Source organism: Aphelocoma coerulescens, chromosome 2 (assembly GCF_041296385.1).
Source record: "Aphelocoma coerulescens isolate FSJ_1873_10779 chromosome 2, UR_Acoe_1.0, whole genome shotgun sequence".
NCBI classification, from domain to species: domain Eukaryota; kingdom Metazoa; phylum Chordata; class Aves; order Passeriformes; family Corvidae; genus Aphelocoma; species Aphelocoma coerulescens.
The window spans coordinates 61,220,252-61,240,574 of record NC_091015.1 but is presented as its reverse complement, the minus strand read 5'-3'; the positions used below and the strand labels follow the sequence as shown (position 1 = coordinate 61,240,574).

Below are 20,323 nucleotides of genomic sequence, written 5' to 3'. Positions count from 1 at the left end.
TACATTCAGGCTCCTAATAAAAGAAAAGCAAATATTAAGGTCTTATGTAGAAGGTTACTTCCTTTGGAAAAATGCTTTGCCATCAGTAGGCATTGTTACTTGCCTGAAAGGGTTGTCTATTTATTTGCTATTCTAGTCCTTTAACAGGAAATACTCCAAGGACAAATGCTTAGTATTTCTTCCTGCTTGAATGAGTAGTTGTGAGGTACAGCTGTTAGATTCATCTCACTGGAATTTAATAATCATATGCTATTGCTATGGCAGCATATTGGACTGTCTGAATAGGAGTCAGTTTAGGCTCTTAGTTTAAGCTAAAAGGCACTGTGATGTTTCAGTCTACCTGGTGAGTGTCTGCCTAAAAGCCACAACAGAGCATCTTACTGAAAGCTTGAATTGACTTGTTAAACGAATACAAATAACATTCAGTCAACTCTTCGGCTGTTTCTTTCTCTGAGGAGAGTTTTGGTTTGAGACAAGATAGAGATAGTGTTTGCTGCCTATCAGTAGGAACTTTAATAGACTGTGTGCAAGAATAGAAAAATGTGATTATTAGCCTGGATGGACCCAAACCCATAAACTCCTCCCAGTGTTCCAGTAACTGAGTCCCAGAGCAAATGGGTTTCTGGACTGCAACATGGAGATAATAGTATGAGGGCCCTGTTCGATGAGCTAGCCTTGCAGACCAGACCATGCTTTGCCTTTGCTCTGCTACTGTGTTTCAGCATTTACTTCAATGTTGTTAGTCTAATGTAGCTGTAACAAATGAACTAAAGTTTCCTTTAGAACTGTTTCTCCAGTCCCAGTATGGTCATTAAACCCGATTGGACCTGTACCATAGACTGTACATCAGTGCTTTTCCCTTGAGAGACTGAGTGGCCTTGTGAGGAGGATGTGAAGGACACGGTAATGATGGTTGTTAATGTAAGTGCATAGGTAATAATTAACTTCACTATTAAGCAGGTGGGAGACGGCCAAGTGTGAAGCTTCCCCTAGCAAAGCATTCAAGTGTAGATGCTTCTCCTCAAAGAAGTACCTGGATTCTGAGTTGCCAGGAGTTTTAGAAATTGGTTTTCAAATATCAGAATGTTTCCAAGGTAACCTCTTTAATCTCCACTGTGTTCAGATGCTTACTAATTTAATATACACATGACGTGTATAATCTGATTTAAAATTAACAGATGCTCCTAAAAACAATCTAACACTGACTATGATGGGTTTCTAGAATAACCTCTTCAAGGTGAGAACTTGCCTTGGCATTTCTTACCTTCCAGGGGAAAAGCACTTAGATAATATTTCATTATTATTGATTTCTTTTGTTCCCTGCACCACTGGGTGTGTGATTGGTCATGGACTCTGCATCTTTTTTTTTTTTTTTGAGACTGAGTATTTGATACCTTCAGTGTTAGATGTTTTCAGGACTTCTAAGCACAAAGGATTTTGATCCAGTATTTGCAGTTTTGGAATAAGTATCTCAGAAAAGTGAAAAGAGAAAAGTCTTAGTTGAATAAGAAAATATTTTGTTTTCTAATAACTCTTCATAAGAAGGATCTGAGGAAGGTGTGCATCCCTGGATTAAATGTCAAGAATGAAAAATAAGGGTATTAGGGAGGGGAGCAAGAGTTGCCATGAATATGCAGCTGCATAATCTGTCCTCTCAGCTCATGCTGTCTCTCTCTGTGGAGCGTGGGGGATGCATAACATCAACAGAACAGAGCCTGGGAGGTCCCAAAGCAACTGCCCTATGTCCTAGGGACCATCCAAGAAATCTATTTTCCTGTAGCCTTTGAAGGGCTGTCATAACTTAACTAATTAGCGTCTGTAGCTCAGTGCTGTTAAGTGCCTTAATCTTGTCTGCACTGCAGATGACTAAGAAAATCGAGTCTGAATTCATCTTCTTTTGCTTAGTCTTTCTTTGCTTTGGTTTTATTAGTTTGGTAGATGAAATAAGGCCCCTGAGGATTTAAGTGCTAGGTAATTTAAAGGCTGTTTTCATTCTTGGGATGGTAAAGTGGAAAAATGAAATGCATGTAGGAAGCAGGCAAATTTGCCAGTTCAGCATGGAGTGGTGTTGTTTCAGATAAAAATGGGGGAACTTAAAACTAGACTTTGTCCTTAATACTACCCTAAATAGCATCAGTTCCTGCCAGCAGAAAGTGCCCACTCGGGGTCAAGGCTGGAGATGAACAAAGCTTCCAGTTCTTAGTCAAAGGAAAGCTCATTTGTTGTCTGTGTTCATGGTGTTCATTAGAGGCATAAAAGTAAAAACATTGTATCACCAAATCATTTTATATGAGAAATTTCATTTAGGCTTGTTTCATTTTTAAAGAGACTGAGGGTGGCAATAGTGGATGTCCTCACTCTCAGCATGGTCTTCCTTTCAATTCCTGACAAGTGATCCCTTCCTCCCATGCACCCTACTTTATGGGTTGTTTCATGATGTGACTTGTTCTGTAGTTAAAGAATGCAAATAATAATATCCTTGGTTTTATTTCTCATGCAAAGGAAACAGAGTAATTGCAGAAGCTAAGTTCAATTTTGAAGCTGTGGAACCTGCCCAGTACCATTTGGAATGGATCAACCTCTGCAAGTGGAGTTGGGAAAGCGTTACATCTGTTTGCTTGCAGTTGGAACAAAAAAATCTGCCACTACCCCCTTGAAGCTGCAGAGGCTCCAGTGGAATGTTGGGTCTTTTTTGCTTTTCTTGGGTGAAAATGCCTTCAGTATGTTGCATGGCTCATGCTTTCTTGCAGGTCTGACATTAGAACTTCCAGTGTAAAGTCAATTCCACCAAGAAGGTTTAAACACCCCCACTCTCCAGCTTTTATGTTTGTGTAATTATTGCTGCATTCATGGGTGTAGAAATAAGAAGGTAAAGCAAGTCCTAAACTTCTCAGATACTGAGGCTCTCTTGGCACTTTTGTAAGCATCTGGTTTGACATTCTCGTGTAGAACTGAGCTGGGTATTTCACATAACTATGACAACTACTGTAACTATGCTTTCCAAACAGTTTGAAAAAGATTGAGTGCAGTTGTTCCATCCGAAGCAATCTGATGGAGGTTTGGGTTGATGTCAAGTTTAATATGAGTCAACAGTATGCCCTGGAAGCTGAACGGGCCAGCTGTGTCCTGCATGCATCAAGGACAGCATTGCCAGCTGGTCAGAGAAGTTACTGTCCTGCTCTACACTGCATCAGTGTGGCTCCACCTGGAGTCCTGTGTGCAGTTTTGGGTGTCACAATACTAGAAGAACATAAAATTATAAGTGAGCATCAAGGGGAGGGTGACTGAGGTGGTGAAAGACATGGAGGGCAAGACCTAATGAGAGACAACTGGGATTACTTGTTTTATGGAGCCTGGAGAAAAGAAGGCTGAGGGCTGATCTCTCTGAAGTCTGTAACTTCCTCAAGAGGAGTAGTGAATGGGGAGGTGCGCATCTCTCTCTGGTGACCAGCAGTAAGACATGAGGGGATGGAATGAAGCTGCATCAGGGGAAGTTCAGATTGGATATTAGGAAAAGGTTCTGAGAAGGTCACTGGAACAGGCTCCCCAGGAAGTGGTCATGGCACCAAGTCTGTCAGAGTCCAAGGAGCATCTGGAGGATGCTCTAAGGCTTAAGGTTTAGTGTTAGGTAGTCCTGTGAGGAACAGGGACTTGGACTGAATCATTCTCACGGGGTCCTTTCAAGTTGCGATATTCTGTGATTCCATAGTAGCTGTGCTTATTGATTTCTCATATTAGTGCTCACAGATGCGAAGAGCTAATTAGTAGGTGTGACTGCTGAGAACGGAGAGAGGACGGAGAGCTGAGCGAGGGGATGTGTGTGGGTGAGGTTTTGTACAGATGATGTATTGCCCCAGTCGGGCTGCGGGGAAGGTGCAGCAGCGCCGGGGCACTGCGGGGACGGAGGGCGCTGTCCGCGGTGCTGAGCGCCGGCCCCGCACCCTCTCTGTCGTCGTGGGCTCTGAAAAATAAGGGTGCCTTGCTTTGCCTTTTATTTCTTCCTTTTTTCCTCCATTGGATATGGATGAAGGAATTATATTCAGTTGAAATTGTATTGTTCTGGGACTGAAGTGCATTTGCAATTTGCTGCATTATGGCCAAAAAAAAAAAAAAATTGAACAAATAAATGAGTCAGGTTCCTGAAATGAAAAGGCACACAAGGAATATTTGTATTTCTTCTGTGGGAAAGGTTAATAGATCTAAATGTAAAGTAATGCTGTGTGGTAGGAAGCTATCTAATGCTAAACCCACATTAATTCTAAATAAAAATATGATGATTAATACATATGCTCTAAACAGCACAAGAAGTAATAAGAATTAGATGCTTGTGCTGAAATTTTTTAATGTTGTAAAACACACACTGATTAATTCAAGGTGGAAAAGTTGTTTCTTTTAAGAATCTTATATGAGAAATATTCCCTTCTTTCTTAGAGAATAGATAAAAAGTGTAATCAAAACCAACCCCTAATGAAAGATATGAAAATCATTCTTTGTACTATGAGTTATATGACTTTATAATCTTGGTGTTCATGAAAGAGTTGTATAAACGAAATAGTATTTGTTCTGTTTACTGTTAAATGGGAGGGAGAGCTTGATAAAGAATTGGCATCCTTTTATACAAGAACTTTCTGCTGTTTCCTCATTACTTCAGTAAATAAAAATACCTGAACATAATCCTGGGTTTTACCTGTCTTTTGCAGCAAGGGTATATGTTGAAGTCACTGGTAACATGGCTTGCGAGCTCAGTGTCTTAGAATAGTTTTGCAGATGGGCTACTTTCATCCTCAGCTGTTAGCATAACCAGGGAAGAAGTAGGGATGAATTTTGATGGATTCGGGCAAGGCTAAAACACAACGTGTTTTCTCTAGCAAATTGTTTTCACCCTTAGGCTGCGCTGTCCAGTTTCATATATGCTGTCTCATACTTTAATGGATATTTTGCCCTTTTCTTGGCTATGGAAGAACAGGATGCCTCATATTCTTCTATCTGAAAATCTAGTCTTTCAAACTTTCAGCATACAGAAGTCCTTCTGATACAGCCCAGCTTGTATCTCCTGATGCTTCCAGCTCTGTCTGGGCACTGAAAGGGATAGTGTTCTGAAAACTGGTGCAATTTTAAAGGTCAGATCCCATAAAACATTGTGATTCTTAGCCAATAATGTGCCTTCTGGAACTGCTTATTTAGTCTGAAGTTGCACTCTAGCCTTTCTCTTCATTTTGTCTGGGCTTCATCAAGTATTTGCCAGGTGCGGTGACGAATAAAACCAGGAAAGATCTGAATTTTGCAAGCGGCCTTCTGTACCAGGGGTAGCAGGTATAGACAGTTATTCCTCAGATGCTGTGGAGCCATGTGGTGAGAAAGGTGTTGTCCTTCCCATTTTCTCAGTTACTAGTTTGATCCAGCAGTATGGAAGACAGAGTTCTGGCTCTGTGTCAGAACAAGATTGTGTGATGCTCAGAAACAATAAGATCTTGTTCCATGTCTTAGATACTTCCAACTCTTTCTTCCTGTTCATCTGTGTACTGATCTGAGCAGAGCCTCCCTCAGAGGCTGTAGCCACAAGACTGTCATGTGGATCATCCTGCACCCTACTAATGTACAGGATATACCCAACTAAGTGGGAGGTTACAGCCACTAATCAGGTCATCCCAGAATACCAGGAGCCACTTCCATCATATCAGTATGGCAGGTCACTGTTAAATACCTGTTTTCCTTCCTTCTGAATCTACCTTGGATCCTTATAACTGTAATACATAATGGAAAAGAAAGAGGGTTACCCGTGGTTGCTGGTAACTGATAGGGTTTCATTGGCCTTGTGACTGATAGCAGCCCCGTGCCTCCTATAGAATCTGGCTTTGAGCAGATGTCACAAACTCGCTGTGGATCTCCCTTCAGCATACAGATAGCAATTGCCCTCTGTCTGCCCTCCACAGGCACAGCTGTCCACAGCTGGCTGCTTTTTCGTTGGTACCTATAACAAAAATGGACTGTACTCATACTGAAAATGCATATGGAGCTTTATTTGCTTTTACTTTTTTGTTATTAATTTCCAAACCTCCAATGAAGGCACTGGGTGTGAATCCCTTGATTACAAAGGGGAATTAATTGATCAGATCTATTTTTTTTTGTTGTCCTGTGGACCGAGAGATAATGATGTGCAATGTGGAGGATATTCCTGCTAGAGATAGTATTTCTGCAAATCCTGCAAAGCATATCTATGGAGTACCACCCAACATTCAGTGAGCAGGCTGCCTGCTCCAGCATCCCCCACACCATGTGCGTACATGTGCATTTTGTGTTCTTTATTTTATGGTGTGATCAAAACCAGCCTTTGGCTAATGTTTTAGTAACTCCTATTTCTCATTGTTCTTACTAGCAGCAGTAACATTTGCAATATCAATCTGTGTCAGGAAGCAGGTTTCCTTTCTTAAAAATGAAATCTGAAATAATTTAGAGGCCACAGAAAAGGACAGCTTGCAATTTGCATTGCTACAGTCTTGCAGAGAAAACAGGCTACAAGACAGATGCTGATTTATTTAAAATCAAACAAACAAAAAACCAAGTCTTGTGTTTTTTCTCTTTCTCTTCTTTTCTTTGCAAACTTAAGGAATGAATTTAAGCATCTGGCTAATTCACATACCATTAATTCTCTAAAGATTACATATGCACACTCAGTTAGACCTGCATAATTTACTTTAAAAATGAATGTACTCTTGTATTTATATTTTATAGCTGTGCCAAATTCTTAAAGGGCATAGAAGGGAAAATTTTATAAGAGAAGTGTGCAGAGTTCTTCCCCTAGAAAAGCTGGAAGTATCAGTAGGGCTGTACCTAATCTTAGTTTTAAAACCATAGGCACACTTTTTTGGCTATTAGTGAATGAGTAAATGGCTTCTTAAGTACATGAATGAATGCTTGTTAGAGTCTGAGATACAGCCTGCCTTCGTATGGGAGCTGGCAGAGTGGGCACCCATCCTGATGTGTGAGGTCCTATTGTATTGCAGCAATATGACTAATCTTCCCTTTTCGTCTGGTTTGTGGGCTGCAGCGAGTTCCTGCCAGCTGTGGTTTCTTGAGGGTTTAATAGTCTCAAGCTACTACAAGGACATTGCTCTCTGAAGGCTGAGAGCCTGATGCTGATGGAGTATGTCTCCTCTTGCTCCTGTATGGCTCTCCACCAGCTTAGCTATGAGGCCAGCACCACTCAGAAGAATAATTTGGATCTTGGCAAGAGGTGGATTATCATAGCCTTCTTCAGAGGATGTATTTGGGGTGGGAAAAGCTAATCTGTACCCTGACCCCCGTTCATCTCTCTGGTGCCTGAGTGCTAAAGACACTCAAATCCTTAGAGGCAGCGACATTCTCGACTTATTCTCAGCAGTGAATTCCTCTGAAGTCTGCTAACCAGCAGTAGAGAGGGTGGTTAGTAGCCGCCTGCTTTATGTCAGGCTTTACTGGAGTAAAGTTGCCATGGAGATCAGTGGGAGTTTAACTGAGCAGGGAGCTCAGCGGTTTGCCCTTGTGCGTGTAAATCTGTCTGACATGTCATGTGGATCAGATTTGGCTCTGCTGCTCACATTTGAGGTCCACTTGCTTTTTTTGCCCGATTCCCATGTAGGAGAGCTGAACAACTGCCATGCAGTATTCATAGCACTGTGATATTAAAAAAAGGCAGAACTGGGATTGGTGCCTGCTCTTCCAGGGCCAATTTAAAAGTAAATCTGGGCACTGAAGGATGTTTGGTGCAGGTATCTAAGTGCTGTAAGATGGAAGGAACTTTCCCATGCTGGAGTCTTTCTTGTGACAGCAGTAAGCCTATTGGCTGTCTGAAAAAGAGAATTGTTTAGAGGCAGAAACAGAAATGCTACAGTTAGGGACATGTTGGAAGGAGGAATCTTCCCAATTCATTTTAGAACTTGTATGGCAGATTAAGATATGGGGGGAAGTGCTGAATATAAATGTCTGCTTTACACTTGTAAAGGGTATGCAGGCTCCACGTGCTTAGAAACATTTCTGGGAAAGCATCAATTAAAATGCTTGAACCTGACAAAAGACTTCAAGGCTGTTGAGGTAAATGGTGACTCATACTGGCTGAGAAGCAGGAAGGAGAAGCATTTAATGGCAATGCACACCCAAGCTGTACTCTGAAATGAGGCGTCCCAAAGGGCTGACCTGCAGGCACTGGGATTTTACCCAACATGTCTGCTGATCTACAGCCTTCAAAGGTGAAGAGCCAAAATATTTTTCAGTGACTCGGCAGCATGCCTGCTGGGTTTTTCAATGCATATGGGTTTGTGTGGTGTTATGGAGAGAAACTTGACACATTTCTAATTTTAGAGTAAGAGGAAACAGCCAGCTTTTGAAAATGTTTGGAAGAAAGGGTTAAAAAGTTGGAAACTTTGAAGGAGGGGGGAGAAAGAGGGAGTAGGGTGAGTGCAGAGATGGATCTTTGAACACCACTTGCTTCAGCAGAAGCTGAGGAGTCCTCCTGATTACACTGCCTGGACCGTGGCATCAATTTGAGAGGGGAACAAGGTTTCTGCTGTGTTTATCCTAGGGAAAGAGGACTGGTCCTTTCAGCATAATCTAAAGGTTGTGCATCTCAAAGACTGGTGTGAGCCTGTTGTGTTACGGGGAAAAAGGCCTGATCACATGCATCAAAAGCATCTTCTCCTCCTCCTCCTCCTCCGCCTCCTCCTCCCTCAGTCTCCTGTACTACTCTTAACAATTTAATCCACAGCAGTTTGTCTTCATGGGCTGTAATTGATCTGTCTGTGATTTAGCTCATCAGATGCTCATTAAAGAGTTTGCAGCCTTTTTTGTTCATGAAGAGTGAGGGATCTAAAACCACTTTGTCTTAACTGGATTCATTTAGTATTCTGGGATTTGGGAAGGCTAATAAACTTGCACAAGCTATTATTTAAAGGTGAGCTGCCAAGTGAACATGAGGAATGATCCAAACACTGGCAGTGTGCCAACAGCTTTTCAACATCAGGTGTCAGGTGTGAGCAGCAGAGGGAATCGTTGCTAAAACCCCAGACAGTCCTCACTGCTCTGCAGTGGGCATCCCGCAACACCCTGCCTGTGTGTGGTGGGATAATGCAGCTTGTGCAGGGGAGCTTCTGGAGCTGTGTCTGCAGTGAAGATGGCATTTTGTGCTGGTGATGTCAGTGGGATACACAGAAGTATTTTGTGCATTGTGTGGATTTTGGGCTTGACATCTGGTTTTCTTTATTAGGGGCTGCTATTGTTCCAAGCTGCCGCCTGTGCTCTGGCAGTGCCCGTAACGATGAGTGCTTCTCACGTTGCCGGCACACACATGCTGAGAAAATGCCTGTCACCATTCTTTAGCAGGGATATGCTGGCAATCTGCAAAAGAGAACAATACCCCTGAGCTGCAGAAAGCAGTTTCCTTTCCCCACAATTATAATGAACACTTGAGACATTTCCAAGCTCTAGGAAGAGGAGATGGGATAGATGGTTCTCCATTCTGCTCCTTTCTGAGCCTGGCTCCACATGTCACACACTTCCAGAAAGATGAATAATTCCCTATAACTGTTGAATTTACTGTGTAGTTATATGCATAGTATCATCAAATTGCTTGTGCCTTGGAGGTCTTGTAAGGGACTACAGTCACGCATGGGCTCTTAAGTTGTCCGTGGTCTTTTAAGGAAGCAGTGCTGCCAGGGAACACATGTAGCTGGATCCTGGGTCTGCGCCAAAAGTACTGACTTTGTTCAGGAACTGTGGGAAGCTGTGGGAGCCCTCCAGACAAAGCCCTGCGTGAGGGATCTGAATCCTGGCAGGACATGCTGCCATTTACATGAACTGACTTCCCACTTGCTGTGTGTATCTGGATTGGGAAATCTTTGAGAATATAAACCTTTCGTAACTGCTTGGAGTCACAGTATTTATAAATACTCTAAGCTTGTGTTTATAACTGTACATTATCCTATGTAAATATTAATACCATATTTTTCTTTCTTTGTAGTGTACAGAGGCCAAAAAGCATTGCTGGTACTTTGAAGGATTATATCCTACATATTATATGTAAGTAGTCATTGCCTTTCTTTTTCAAAAGAGAATTAGATTCTGTAGGCTCTTAGACTGTTATTCTTTCCCTACTTATACTTTTTATGTAACTTCTCTGAGACTTTTTCAAATTTCATCTCTTTCCCTTTCTCCTTATTAAAAAAGTGTACACATTCATTTTACCACACACCCCAGATGACCTTTCTGACTGAAAACAAAACTCAAGTGCTTGAACAGCTCTTATTTCAGAACACTGAAAAGAAACATAAGTAGGGCAGTGTGAAGACAGTTCTCCCTTTGTTTTGAGCAAAGGCAGGTAATCAGACAGAATACCAAGAATGTTTCAAAAGTAACTTTGTCCCTGTGCTAATACTGTTGTTTAATTTAGAGAGTTGAGATGATTTGTTATCCATAGCATAACTGTCCTTTTGATGAGTGGCCTTTACAGTCACATCGGCTTGGGTATGAACCAAATGTCAGTGACCTGTGGGTGTATGATTGAGGATCTCTCTAATTGCAGTTTTCTGTTTCATATTGCTCACAGCAACGACAAAGAAGTGGAGGAAATCTGTGGGTGGGAGGTACATTCCATGTGGATTTGGGGCAGAAAGGAGATAAGTGTAGTAAACTTTGTACCTGGGTTGTATAACTTTATCATTACAAACAACTGTAAACATAAATTAAAAAAAAATAAAAATAAAGTGGGGTGGAAGAGCATTAGGTTATCTGTTCCCTGAGCAAGCTCTTTCTTGCTGAAGGATTGGAAATTATTGTAATCCTTATGCTACCCGAGAACTTCCCTCCCTTTTTTTTTCCACCTCCATTTCATCTGCCAGAAGCAGGAGAGAAATGCTAGAGACCAAAAGCAGCCAGGAATCCAGTTGCGAAACAAAGCCCACAGAAAGAACAAAACACTGATTTAATCATCTGTGATCCTGGATATTAATTAACTGCTTAGGAAGTGCTTGTACCTAGAACTCACTGTCTTTTTTTCAGGTGACTGAAATGTTGAGAATTACTCATAAATGTCTGGCCAAAACAGATGGGGGAATTTAAATAAGTTCATTTTCTTTGCATGCTAATAACAACAGGACTTTGGTTCCACCTACATTTTATTTTGCTTTGCTGCAGTGTGGGAAAGAAGCTGGGATGTTACGAAATTACGAAAATCCCACTGTACCTTGACATTCAGGAGTGTGTTATTCATCATCACCTTGGCGTTTTGCTTACTTTTCTGCCCACGTGCTTTCACAGATAGTTTTTGTTGTCCTTGACAACACAAAGGGGTGGCTACTTGGATATTTGGTATTGGTTCAGGCCCTTTGTGTACACAATCCTGCAAAAGCAAGGGTTACAAAAAAAATCCTGTTGTATTGACACTGTCAGGTCAATCAGAAGACTGTCGCTAGTCATTGTGTGTGTTTGTGGTAGTTACTGTTATCCGAATCATTGCAGGAAAGTGTTGTGGCTGCCAGTCTCCTGAATAATGCAAGTGAATGGAAAAAGGAAGGGGAAAGGGGTGAGGTGTGTGTGCTCAGAGATTGTCCCAATGGTGATGAGTGTTACGTTAATGCTAGTGTTGTTGTGATTATGAGTTTAAGTGGGCAAGAAGAAACACTAAGGAAAGACGATAAGGATTTGGGGATGGTGAAGCTCAGAGAATAGATAACGTGTGACAAGTCTGCTGCTCCTAGGCTGTTCTACTTTGTTACTTCTGTAATTTCAGTTTCTGTTGTCTAGGTAGCTGCTTCCTACCTGCGCTGTCTTTTCAAACCTGTGGTGGAGGAGAGGCACAACTCCAATCTCAGTATTTTAGGGCAAAGTCCCATTGCTTCAGCACTTGTTTGACCCTTCACTGAGTTAATTCAATTTGCTAATCCCACAGAAAGTTGTTCATTTTAGCACATTCAAATCCGTGTTGAATCAGCTCGGTATAGTTTTTGGCAAACACTGGTGAAATGGGAGGAAGGGAGTATTCTGCATATTGTGGGGGAGGAGGCATGAATAGCATCGTCTGCATCAGCATATGGTTACATGTTAAATCATCTGAAGGCAAAATATATAACTTTGTCCTGAGAGTGCCTCCTCGGTACCACTCTAGATCTGGGATGTGCTGTAGTGAAATGGGTTTTATTTTATCTTACAATTTCTGTGGCAACAATCCATACAAAGCAGATGTATTTAGATTTATATTTAAAGGACTTTGCAATAGATTCCATTTGTTTCTATCACTGGTTTTCTGAAAGAACTTTTTGCTGCCCAGTTAATATAAGTAGTCTCTCCTTTGGTCTTGAGACTATCTTTGGAGATTTACGAAACCCAGCAATGCAATCCTTTTTAATTATTTCCCTGTGATTTCAGTCCCATGTTGGCACTATGTCACATCTCTCATGGAGACAGTTGGTATTATAATGAAAAGGTTGGCATGTCAGCTCAGAAATGTCAAGTCCTGTGTCTATTCACAAATGTAGTGTGGCATGCTGGGACTGATGTGTCTCTGAACTGGCCCATCTACACGCCTTATCACTTCTGGGTAGGCACAATCCTCCTAGAAGGCGCCTGCCTCTCTTTAAATTACTTGGAGTAGTAGAAATCTGGTGGACTGTCACATAAAGGGGTGGTTTGCTTTTATTAGAAGTTTAAAGGCAAGATAGCTGAGTTAATCTTTCCTGTAAAGGCTCTACTTCAGCCATCCAAAGACAGATAAGAATGTGTCTGCTAAGCCAGAGGAACAGGGTGCCAAAAGAAGTGTTCTGGCAATTCAGCTAGATTTAGGTGGGTAAAACTTGCAATTATATGACTGTTCTTTTGGAGCTTTAGTTTTTTACTTTTTTTATTCAATCTGTCTTTCAGTATAATAATTTAAAAAAGAAAAATCTGTTAGAGATATTGTTCAAAACTTTCTTAAAACTTGTCTGTTACGCTTTCTGTCTTAACAGCTAGGACAAAGGTTGGAGATCTCTGTTCTAGAACATCTTTCTGACCAAGTATTTAATGTATTAGTAGTTTTTAAAAATAATTTTTCCAATGGACATAATTATTCTATCCTTCATATATCATCAGTAAGCTTTAGTTTAATTCAAGTATGTTTCTTCCAAATGTAATTCCACTTCTTAAGGCTAGACTGAGGAATTGATAATTTTCCATATTTTTCTATCTCTCCTGTGTGAGTAAGATGCAGCTTATTTCAGACCAGAAGTGAACATGGAAAGCTTACCAAGAATTTGAGAGACATATGCTGGTCATCTGTCGTGAATACAGAGAACTTCAAGACTGCTGTTAACTTACTTCCCTAACTCAACCAACTGTTTCTCCATGTCCTTGTTGCCTGAGTCACCAGATACTGTTGTCAGTTAGATACTTGTCTCCTACTTCAGCAAAATGTTTTTTAATAGGATCTAGAAAAATAAGTAAGCAAATATAAAGCAGAGAAAGGAATTAGTCATTGGAATCTAATTCTTATCCTTTGGAAAAGCAGGGAGCCAAGTTGTTCCTGACTTTGCTTAAAGAATTAGATCATACATCTCCTTGTGTGGATGCACAGAAAGTGATTCAGAATTAAAGCTGTCTCAAGAGACTCAACTCTGATCTTTACAAGGATCCTCATCCCACTCTCACTTAAGTAAGCCAGCTCAGCCTTATCCTAGATGTGCTGATGGTTGGCAGAAGAAACAGTCAAGGTACTTCTCTTCCATGGCAATAATGTGAATAGTAACATAGAGAATGCATTAGATTGCAAAACCACCTTCCCTGTAGGCAGATGCCAGCAGCACTTAAGATACTCCAGTTGTTTTTCCACTTCTAAATTGGGCATGAATAGGAGAGGGAAAGCTGCCTTATGTTTTGTTGATGAGTAGTAGTTTGGTTGGAATGATTGTGAATGTCCCCCTCACTGCAGGGTGAAGTATATTTCCTGGTATGACTGATCAATCCCCCATAGGTCTTTTCTGTTTATTTTTCCTTCAGTTGTTAGCTACCATTATACTGGGGCTTTTAATGAGGTGATAAATTCCAGATGCATGTTTCTAATCCTCTCCTTGCCAGGCTTCATGGCATATTTATAAAACAGCAGGAATGTTTTTGAGTATGAGCAGTAGGCATGTGTCCACAGCAAAAAATGTACCATGGCTGATGTCACCGGGTCAGTGAAGTAGTCACCCGTAGGGAGAGGGACCCATTATCCCCTGCCCTCTGAGCCTCACCATGGGGTTTCTGTTTGGGTTTTTTTTAACTCATTTGGCTGCCTCCCTGCCCAGACTGTAAGGTCTGCACTTGGTTACGAGAATATTGAGGGGACAGTGTGGAAAGCTGTGCTGAAGCTGGGGTAAATGATACCTCCCAGTTTCTGGTTTGTCGACAGATAGCTTCCACTGCTAGTGTAGTGGTAGAAGCTCTTCTTGCTAGACTTGGTGTCCCTTCCAACTGTAGGTAAGGTTTGGCTCTCCTAACATGACACCTACTTGTATATGTGATGATTTCTAAATGCCTCCTCGGTAGCCTTTATATTATTCTACCTCCTAAATACTGGCTTTTTGCATCTGAGTTCAGCCCTGGGTTCCTTGCCTTGAGCAGGTCTTAACTTCTCAAAGGTGAGGTACTAGGTGAAACACTTCCAGAACGAAACATGGACATTTTCTCTGAAAGGAAATGTTAACCATTGCTGTTGGTAATGATGTGAAGAGCAGAATGAACAGAGAGGAATGCTATCTTGTAACATCTTCTAATTCTTATCAAAAGCAGGACCTGAATTAATGTTGAAAGCGTGTACAGGTGGAAGTGCTGTATTTTTAGGCTAATATGTTTCTGCCATAGAAACTAGTTTACTGCATACAGCAGACAACTGCACATGTAGACATTTGTGTTGATGAAATCCGTTTAATTTTTCATTTACAATTAGTCTAAGAACATTAATGGAAACCTAAAAAATGAATGTTTGCTAATATTCTTCATATTTAAAACATGTTCCTGCCCTGCATGGGAAGAGTCAGTTAATTTTCTTATTATAGGGAAGAATGTGGGATATATTAATTTTGTGGTTTTTCATGTGTTTTGAAATAAATTTTTTGTACATTTCCACATGCTTCTCTTACTTTGCAGATTAGGTTTTGTTGTATTTATCACACAGTGATATTCATCTGGGTTTTGAACGTAAGTCCTTTTATTCTTTGTGGTCAGTCCATAATAACACTGTGCATTATCAAGAACCTGCAAAATGTCCCAAATGAAAACATTAAAGAAGTTATTTTCTCTTGCTGTTGCTCAGATAGCTCAGAGGGCACTTATTCCACCAACATGTGTACAAGAGGCTGGGAAACCACCCCAAACCAGACACTGGGTGCGTTGCATGATGGTAGCTATTGTCTGTGCTCCACATCCTTTTATGTTTACTGCTGTTAATTAAGTTGGCTTTCCTGATGCTACACTTAACTTGCCATTGCAATTACAGCTGCATGAAGTGTCAGCAGGTGTGTGCTTAGGGCAGTAATATAGCTGCTGATTTATCCTTCCATTTGATTTGAAGCCAGCAGGGAGGAGGAAGAGGGGAGGCAGTGTAATAGTTTTGCACGCTTCCAGGCGCCTTGAATAGCTGGCACTGTACAGAAACAGAGACCTGGATTCGCTCCAGGGCCACCAATTTCACAGTGAGCAGCCACAGGAAGGGCCTTTTTTGCATATGTAGTTCAATGCAAGAGCGTAAGTGCACGGTTTGTGCCATGAAGGAAGACAGCAGTAATTATCAGGCCATCTGTATAAAAAGGCAACAGAAACCCACCACTATTGCTCAGTCCTGTGTGGCCCTTAAACAATATCAGTGCAAAATGCCACAACTAGCTTCAGCAGTCAGTGCCCTTGAGGTGGCCTACTCCTTGCTCCAAATAAGAGACTAGAGTCCCTTGATGTTGATGAAGCTGTTGAGGTTGTAGTCCTGACTGCTGCAGTCACCCAGCAGCTAGGTGCCTTGCCACAAACTGGAATTTCCTTCAATGGATCAGTTATCTAACGCAATCTCAGGCGAATTAGGCTGCCAAATGAACAACCAGCTCAACTTGCTAGGAGTAGGTCCTGGAGAGGGGAGAAGGGGTTTAGTATGTCAACCTTCACAGGCCATCAAACAGGTGATGGACCTAATTTCAGATTTAAAGCTCTGAATGATTTTGGAGTTGGAGGCTGACCATGGATGGGCAGCTAATTCTGAGAAAGGTGAGGAAAGAGGAAATGAGGGCATCCTCTGTCTTCTAGTGGGGTACTCCTCTGAGACCAGACCCTCCCCTGGCTAACGTGGAGCAGAGAATCCAATCCCACCCCCTTCTCGTTTCCAGAGGATGTGGTAACCACAGTTGTGACTTAGTGTGAGTGAGCCTCAGTTTTTCCTGTGGAGGGTGTTTGATTTGAAATACTCATCAGGTCATTAATTCTTCCATGTCCCAGGCAAGAACCCTAATGAGAGGCTGAGAATCGGTTTCTTTTCCTTTCCTGTCGGTGGGACAGGAAGGGTTTCACCTGGTTTGAGCTTCAGTGGACAGCATCAACGTGCATCTGACACCAAAGTAATCTTGAAGTTCTAACCTTTTCTAAGTAGGGAGACCCTGAATTAAAGTTTTGAAAGACTCGATGGCACTTAACAGTTGGCCATTACTACCCAGTCCTTCTCTGCATTTGATCATGCAGTGGCTTGGTGCAGGAAAAAAAGGTTTACTATGCATTAGTATCTTAAACTGAGGCAGACAGCAAATTCCTGGATACCCATCGCCCCCTGCCAGCAGAATGCTTATGACTTCCCAAAGCAGGGATGAGATGCAGTAGGACTGCCTGCCCACTGGGAGCAGCTTGAGATATGAAGAACTAATCATCTGTTTAATAAGGGGCCTGATGATTAACTAGAAGTCCTCGTTCTTGTTGATATGAGACATTTACAGTTCCACCTCCAGAAAATTCAAACTTGTGATACACATTATCTGTGGCTTACTTTTGTCAGAGCCTTAAGCTATGCTGTTTCTCCCGTTTGTTCTGTGAAAGAAAAGCCTGCAGCCTGTGTTCGAAAATGCCTGTTTAAGGCTCCATATACTGCCAGTGGGCAAAGCCCAAGCCACTGCAATTCTTGCTAGGTTCTGCCACAAGGGGAGCAGAGAAAATTTCTAGATGGGTATGTGCTGGCCAGAAAGCTGTGTAGTGGTATTTCACAGACAACAAAGAGAGTTCCTCTGTAGGGTGGCTTTCTTGGGATCTGGGAAGAGAGGGCTGGGGTTCTGGCAAACCTTCAGGCAGCAGAAGATTGTGAGAAAGATTGGTTTGATAGGAGCAGCTGAACAAACACTTCTCATGCTATCAGAAGTGTGGGAGGATTTGCTGTGTTCTGCTGAGTTTTTGCACAGAGATGGTGTTTATAGGCACTTCACCTAAAGAGTAATTGAGAAATAAGCCCCTTTTCAGCTGTTGCCTGCTCTTGTTTTTCATGTCTGTGTGAAGGACAGGAGCCAAGTATCTTGTCTTGTAGGAGATTTTAGTTGTGTCAAAGCTGACAGGACTCTAATCTGAGCAAATATTGTTTCTGTCTCAGTTGTTTCTACTCTGTAGAAAAAAATTGCTTTACAGCCTTTTTCCTTTTTATTGCCTTAAATTTTCTTATGTAGTTAAGGGCTGTGTGATTTACCCAGTACCTGGGTAACTATCTCTCTAGTGCTCTCCTGGGTACCAGCAGCAGTGTTTTTGCTCTCAAGTACAGATGCGCACAGAGGTAATCTGTGAAGCAGTTGTATTTACTATAATAATCTTATCTATTCATACTTAGCAGACCTATGTTTTACAAGGCACTATTATTGCATATGCTGAGAGATCACCTTTGCCATTTATAAGAAGATAAATGCTTTTGGGTGCTGAGAACTTGTAACTGCAGGTGACTGTGGTGTTGTGTCTGCTGAAAATTAGGCCGTGTACATGCCAAGGAGACACAATCAACCCTAAGACCAAGGCTGGACTGCAGATCTTGCCTATGACTCTGCTCCACCAGCCAAAGACCTTGCCTGTCTTACTGCTCCTCAAGCACTTGAGTGAATGCCAGTGGAAGGATGGGGCCTTTGTGTTGCAGCATCTTTCTGGAGAGAGATTAAACCACTTTGGGACTCAGAAATGGTTACTTAGGTGGGACTCCTGAGTGCAGAGTTGGACTCTGTGTTTCAATTTCCATGTTCTGTGGGCACCTGTAGCAAAACAGATTCCTTGGGATAACCCCTCTATTGTGCAGTGGTCTTCCCCATGTCTTTCCTTAGACAGCAGTACAGGCAAGGGGTTTGCTTTGAAGATGGCTTTTTATGGAAAGATGGAAATGCATTTACAGAATGTCTGAAATTAATAAAAGTTTAAGTAAACTTGATAGAAAAAGAACTCTTTCTCAATTACATGGTGCACCTTCAATTGATCTTCCCAATTCTTCATCCATCAGGGCAGTGTACCTCAGTGACATCACTGCTCATTGATAGCACTGCCACGACTCAGAGCTTTATCAGAATTGTTTCTGCTAGTCACTTTGTGGTGGTTGCCTGCTTTTTCTTTTTGTTTCAAGGCTTATTTGTTTCTTCTCTGTTCAGCATCATTGTATCCTGGCAGCTGAGTTGCAAGCAGATTAGATTATTTTATTTTTAAAATGTTTTTTGTCCTAGAACAAGTAAATACCTATGCACACTTCAGCTGTCTGCTGTCATCTGTTCAATGGGAACAGACCTGAACCTTCTGACTTTGAGAGCTCAGCACTGGATCTGCCTGGAGGTGACCCAGCCTCAGCAGTTCATCCCATACAGTTCTTACGAGGACTGCTTCTGGTCTTTTGCCCCTGCCAATATTAGGGCAGCACTGGCTCTTCCTCAGCTTCATCTAATGCTACTACCAGCCCCCCCCAAATTTTTCCTTTGTGTTCTTAGTTTTGGTTTACTGCTATATTTTCATCTACACAGCCCCCTGACTCCCTTTAGTTTTCTTGCCCCCTGCTCCAAAACTGCCAGTGCGTCTTGTGTTTCAGTGGATCCCAATTTGTATCATAGAATTTACAGATATGTGCAGCAATCATTTAACCTATGACTGGTATGCAGCCTTTTTTTGGTATTCGTGTCAGGCTTGTCTTCAGAACAGTGGTTAGAGATCATGCAGTTTACTGTATCTGGTTGTTGAGGTGGGGTTGTGGTTTTATTTCACCCTCTCAGCCTCTGTCTCTGTGTCTGCAGTAGGGTTTCTGCCCCTATATGTGGATTGACAATTTAGGTTTTGTTTTACTCTTCCAAAATACATTGCTAATCAAATATCTTAAAAGTTAAATCAGGTTTTGGCCCATATGATGCAAAACATCTAGAGAAAAAACCTAAGAAAACTACAGTTTGCATGTCAAAGACGTGGTGCTGGTGGTAGGCAACGCAGCTCTTTGCTGCAGCAGCTCTACTGAGAAGGGACTTGTTAAACTGTGTAGAGGCAGGTGTGATTGGAAAAGAGCTGATGGACCATTTCACTGAACAGCTATTATCCACAGAACACATGGAAGTAAAGTGCTGGTTTGTAGTGTTTGAGTCATACCATGTACCTTTATGTGAAACTCTCTGCTTTGCTTGTCCATAAAGGAAGGAAGTTCAGTGCCATGATTTAAATGTGAACCTAGAGAAAAACCTTGTCCCTGTGACCTGACATGCTTTGTAACTTTGATCTGTGACACAGCAGTTCCTTGATGTGCCAGCAGTTCAAGGCATTGGGCATGCAGATACAGTCCTTTCACTCCACTGAATTATGAATGAAAATATGTACCTTCTAAATCATAAATCTCATTGCAGACAGTTTTCAAAAGAAAAGTTGTATTCTTGGTGAAGTTGCAGGTTAGCAAAGCAACTAATTATGTCTTATCCTGTGTCATGGGTTAACTTTTGATCAATGAAATGAACATTGCTCTAGGGAAATGCAGTTCTTGGGATTGTCACTGATCTGTGAAAGAGGGAAATTGACTTCAGAGAAGTCTTCTTGAGATGGGTTCCATTCACTTCACATCGATAGTAAGGCTCATTCTACTTCAGCTGGCATCGGGCACAACTGGTCCTTCCCTGTAAAGCAGAGCCAAAGCATGAGTGCAATTTAAAGAAAATGCATACTAATTCAACAAATATATGTGTATGTGCTTAATTATGGGGTTTTTTTAATGAACCAGGGTCTTAATTCTGCTGTGATTTGCCATCAGGCAGTGAGATACAGTACACCAAAGACTGATTATACTTAAGCTTGTATGTTACTCCATTAATAAGCTGATTTTGTTGTTGTCTTT

The 20,323-nt window shown here is 41.6% G+C and overlaps 1 protein-coding gene across 1 annotated transcript in view; it reads left to right on the top strand.

The window, feature by feature from the left end:
* The window catches only part of VOPP1 (VOPP1 WW domain binding protein), a 61,911-nt gene that overhangs the window by 33,907 nt on the left and 7,681 nt on the right, over positions 1 to 20,323 (top strand). The window contains exon 2 of the mRNA XM_069007761.1: positions 9,992 to 10,050. Coding sequence (XP_068863862.1) covers positions 9,992 to 10,050 — 59 coding nt within the window. The remainder of the gene's footprint in view (positions 1 to 9,991; positions 10,051 to 20,323) is intronic.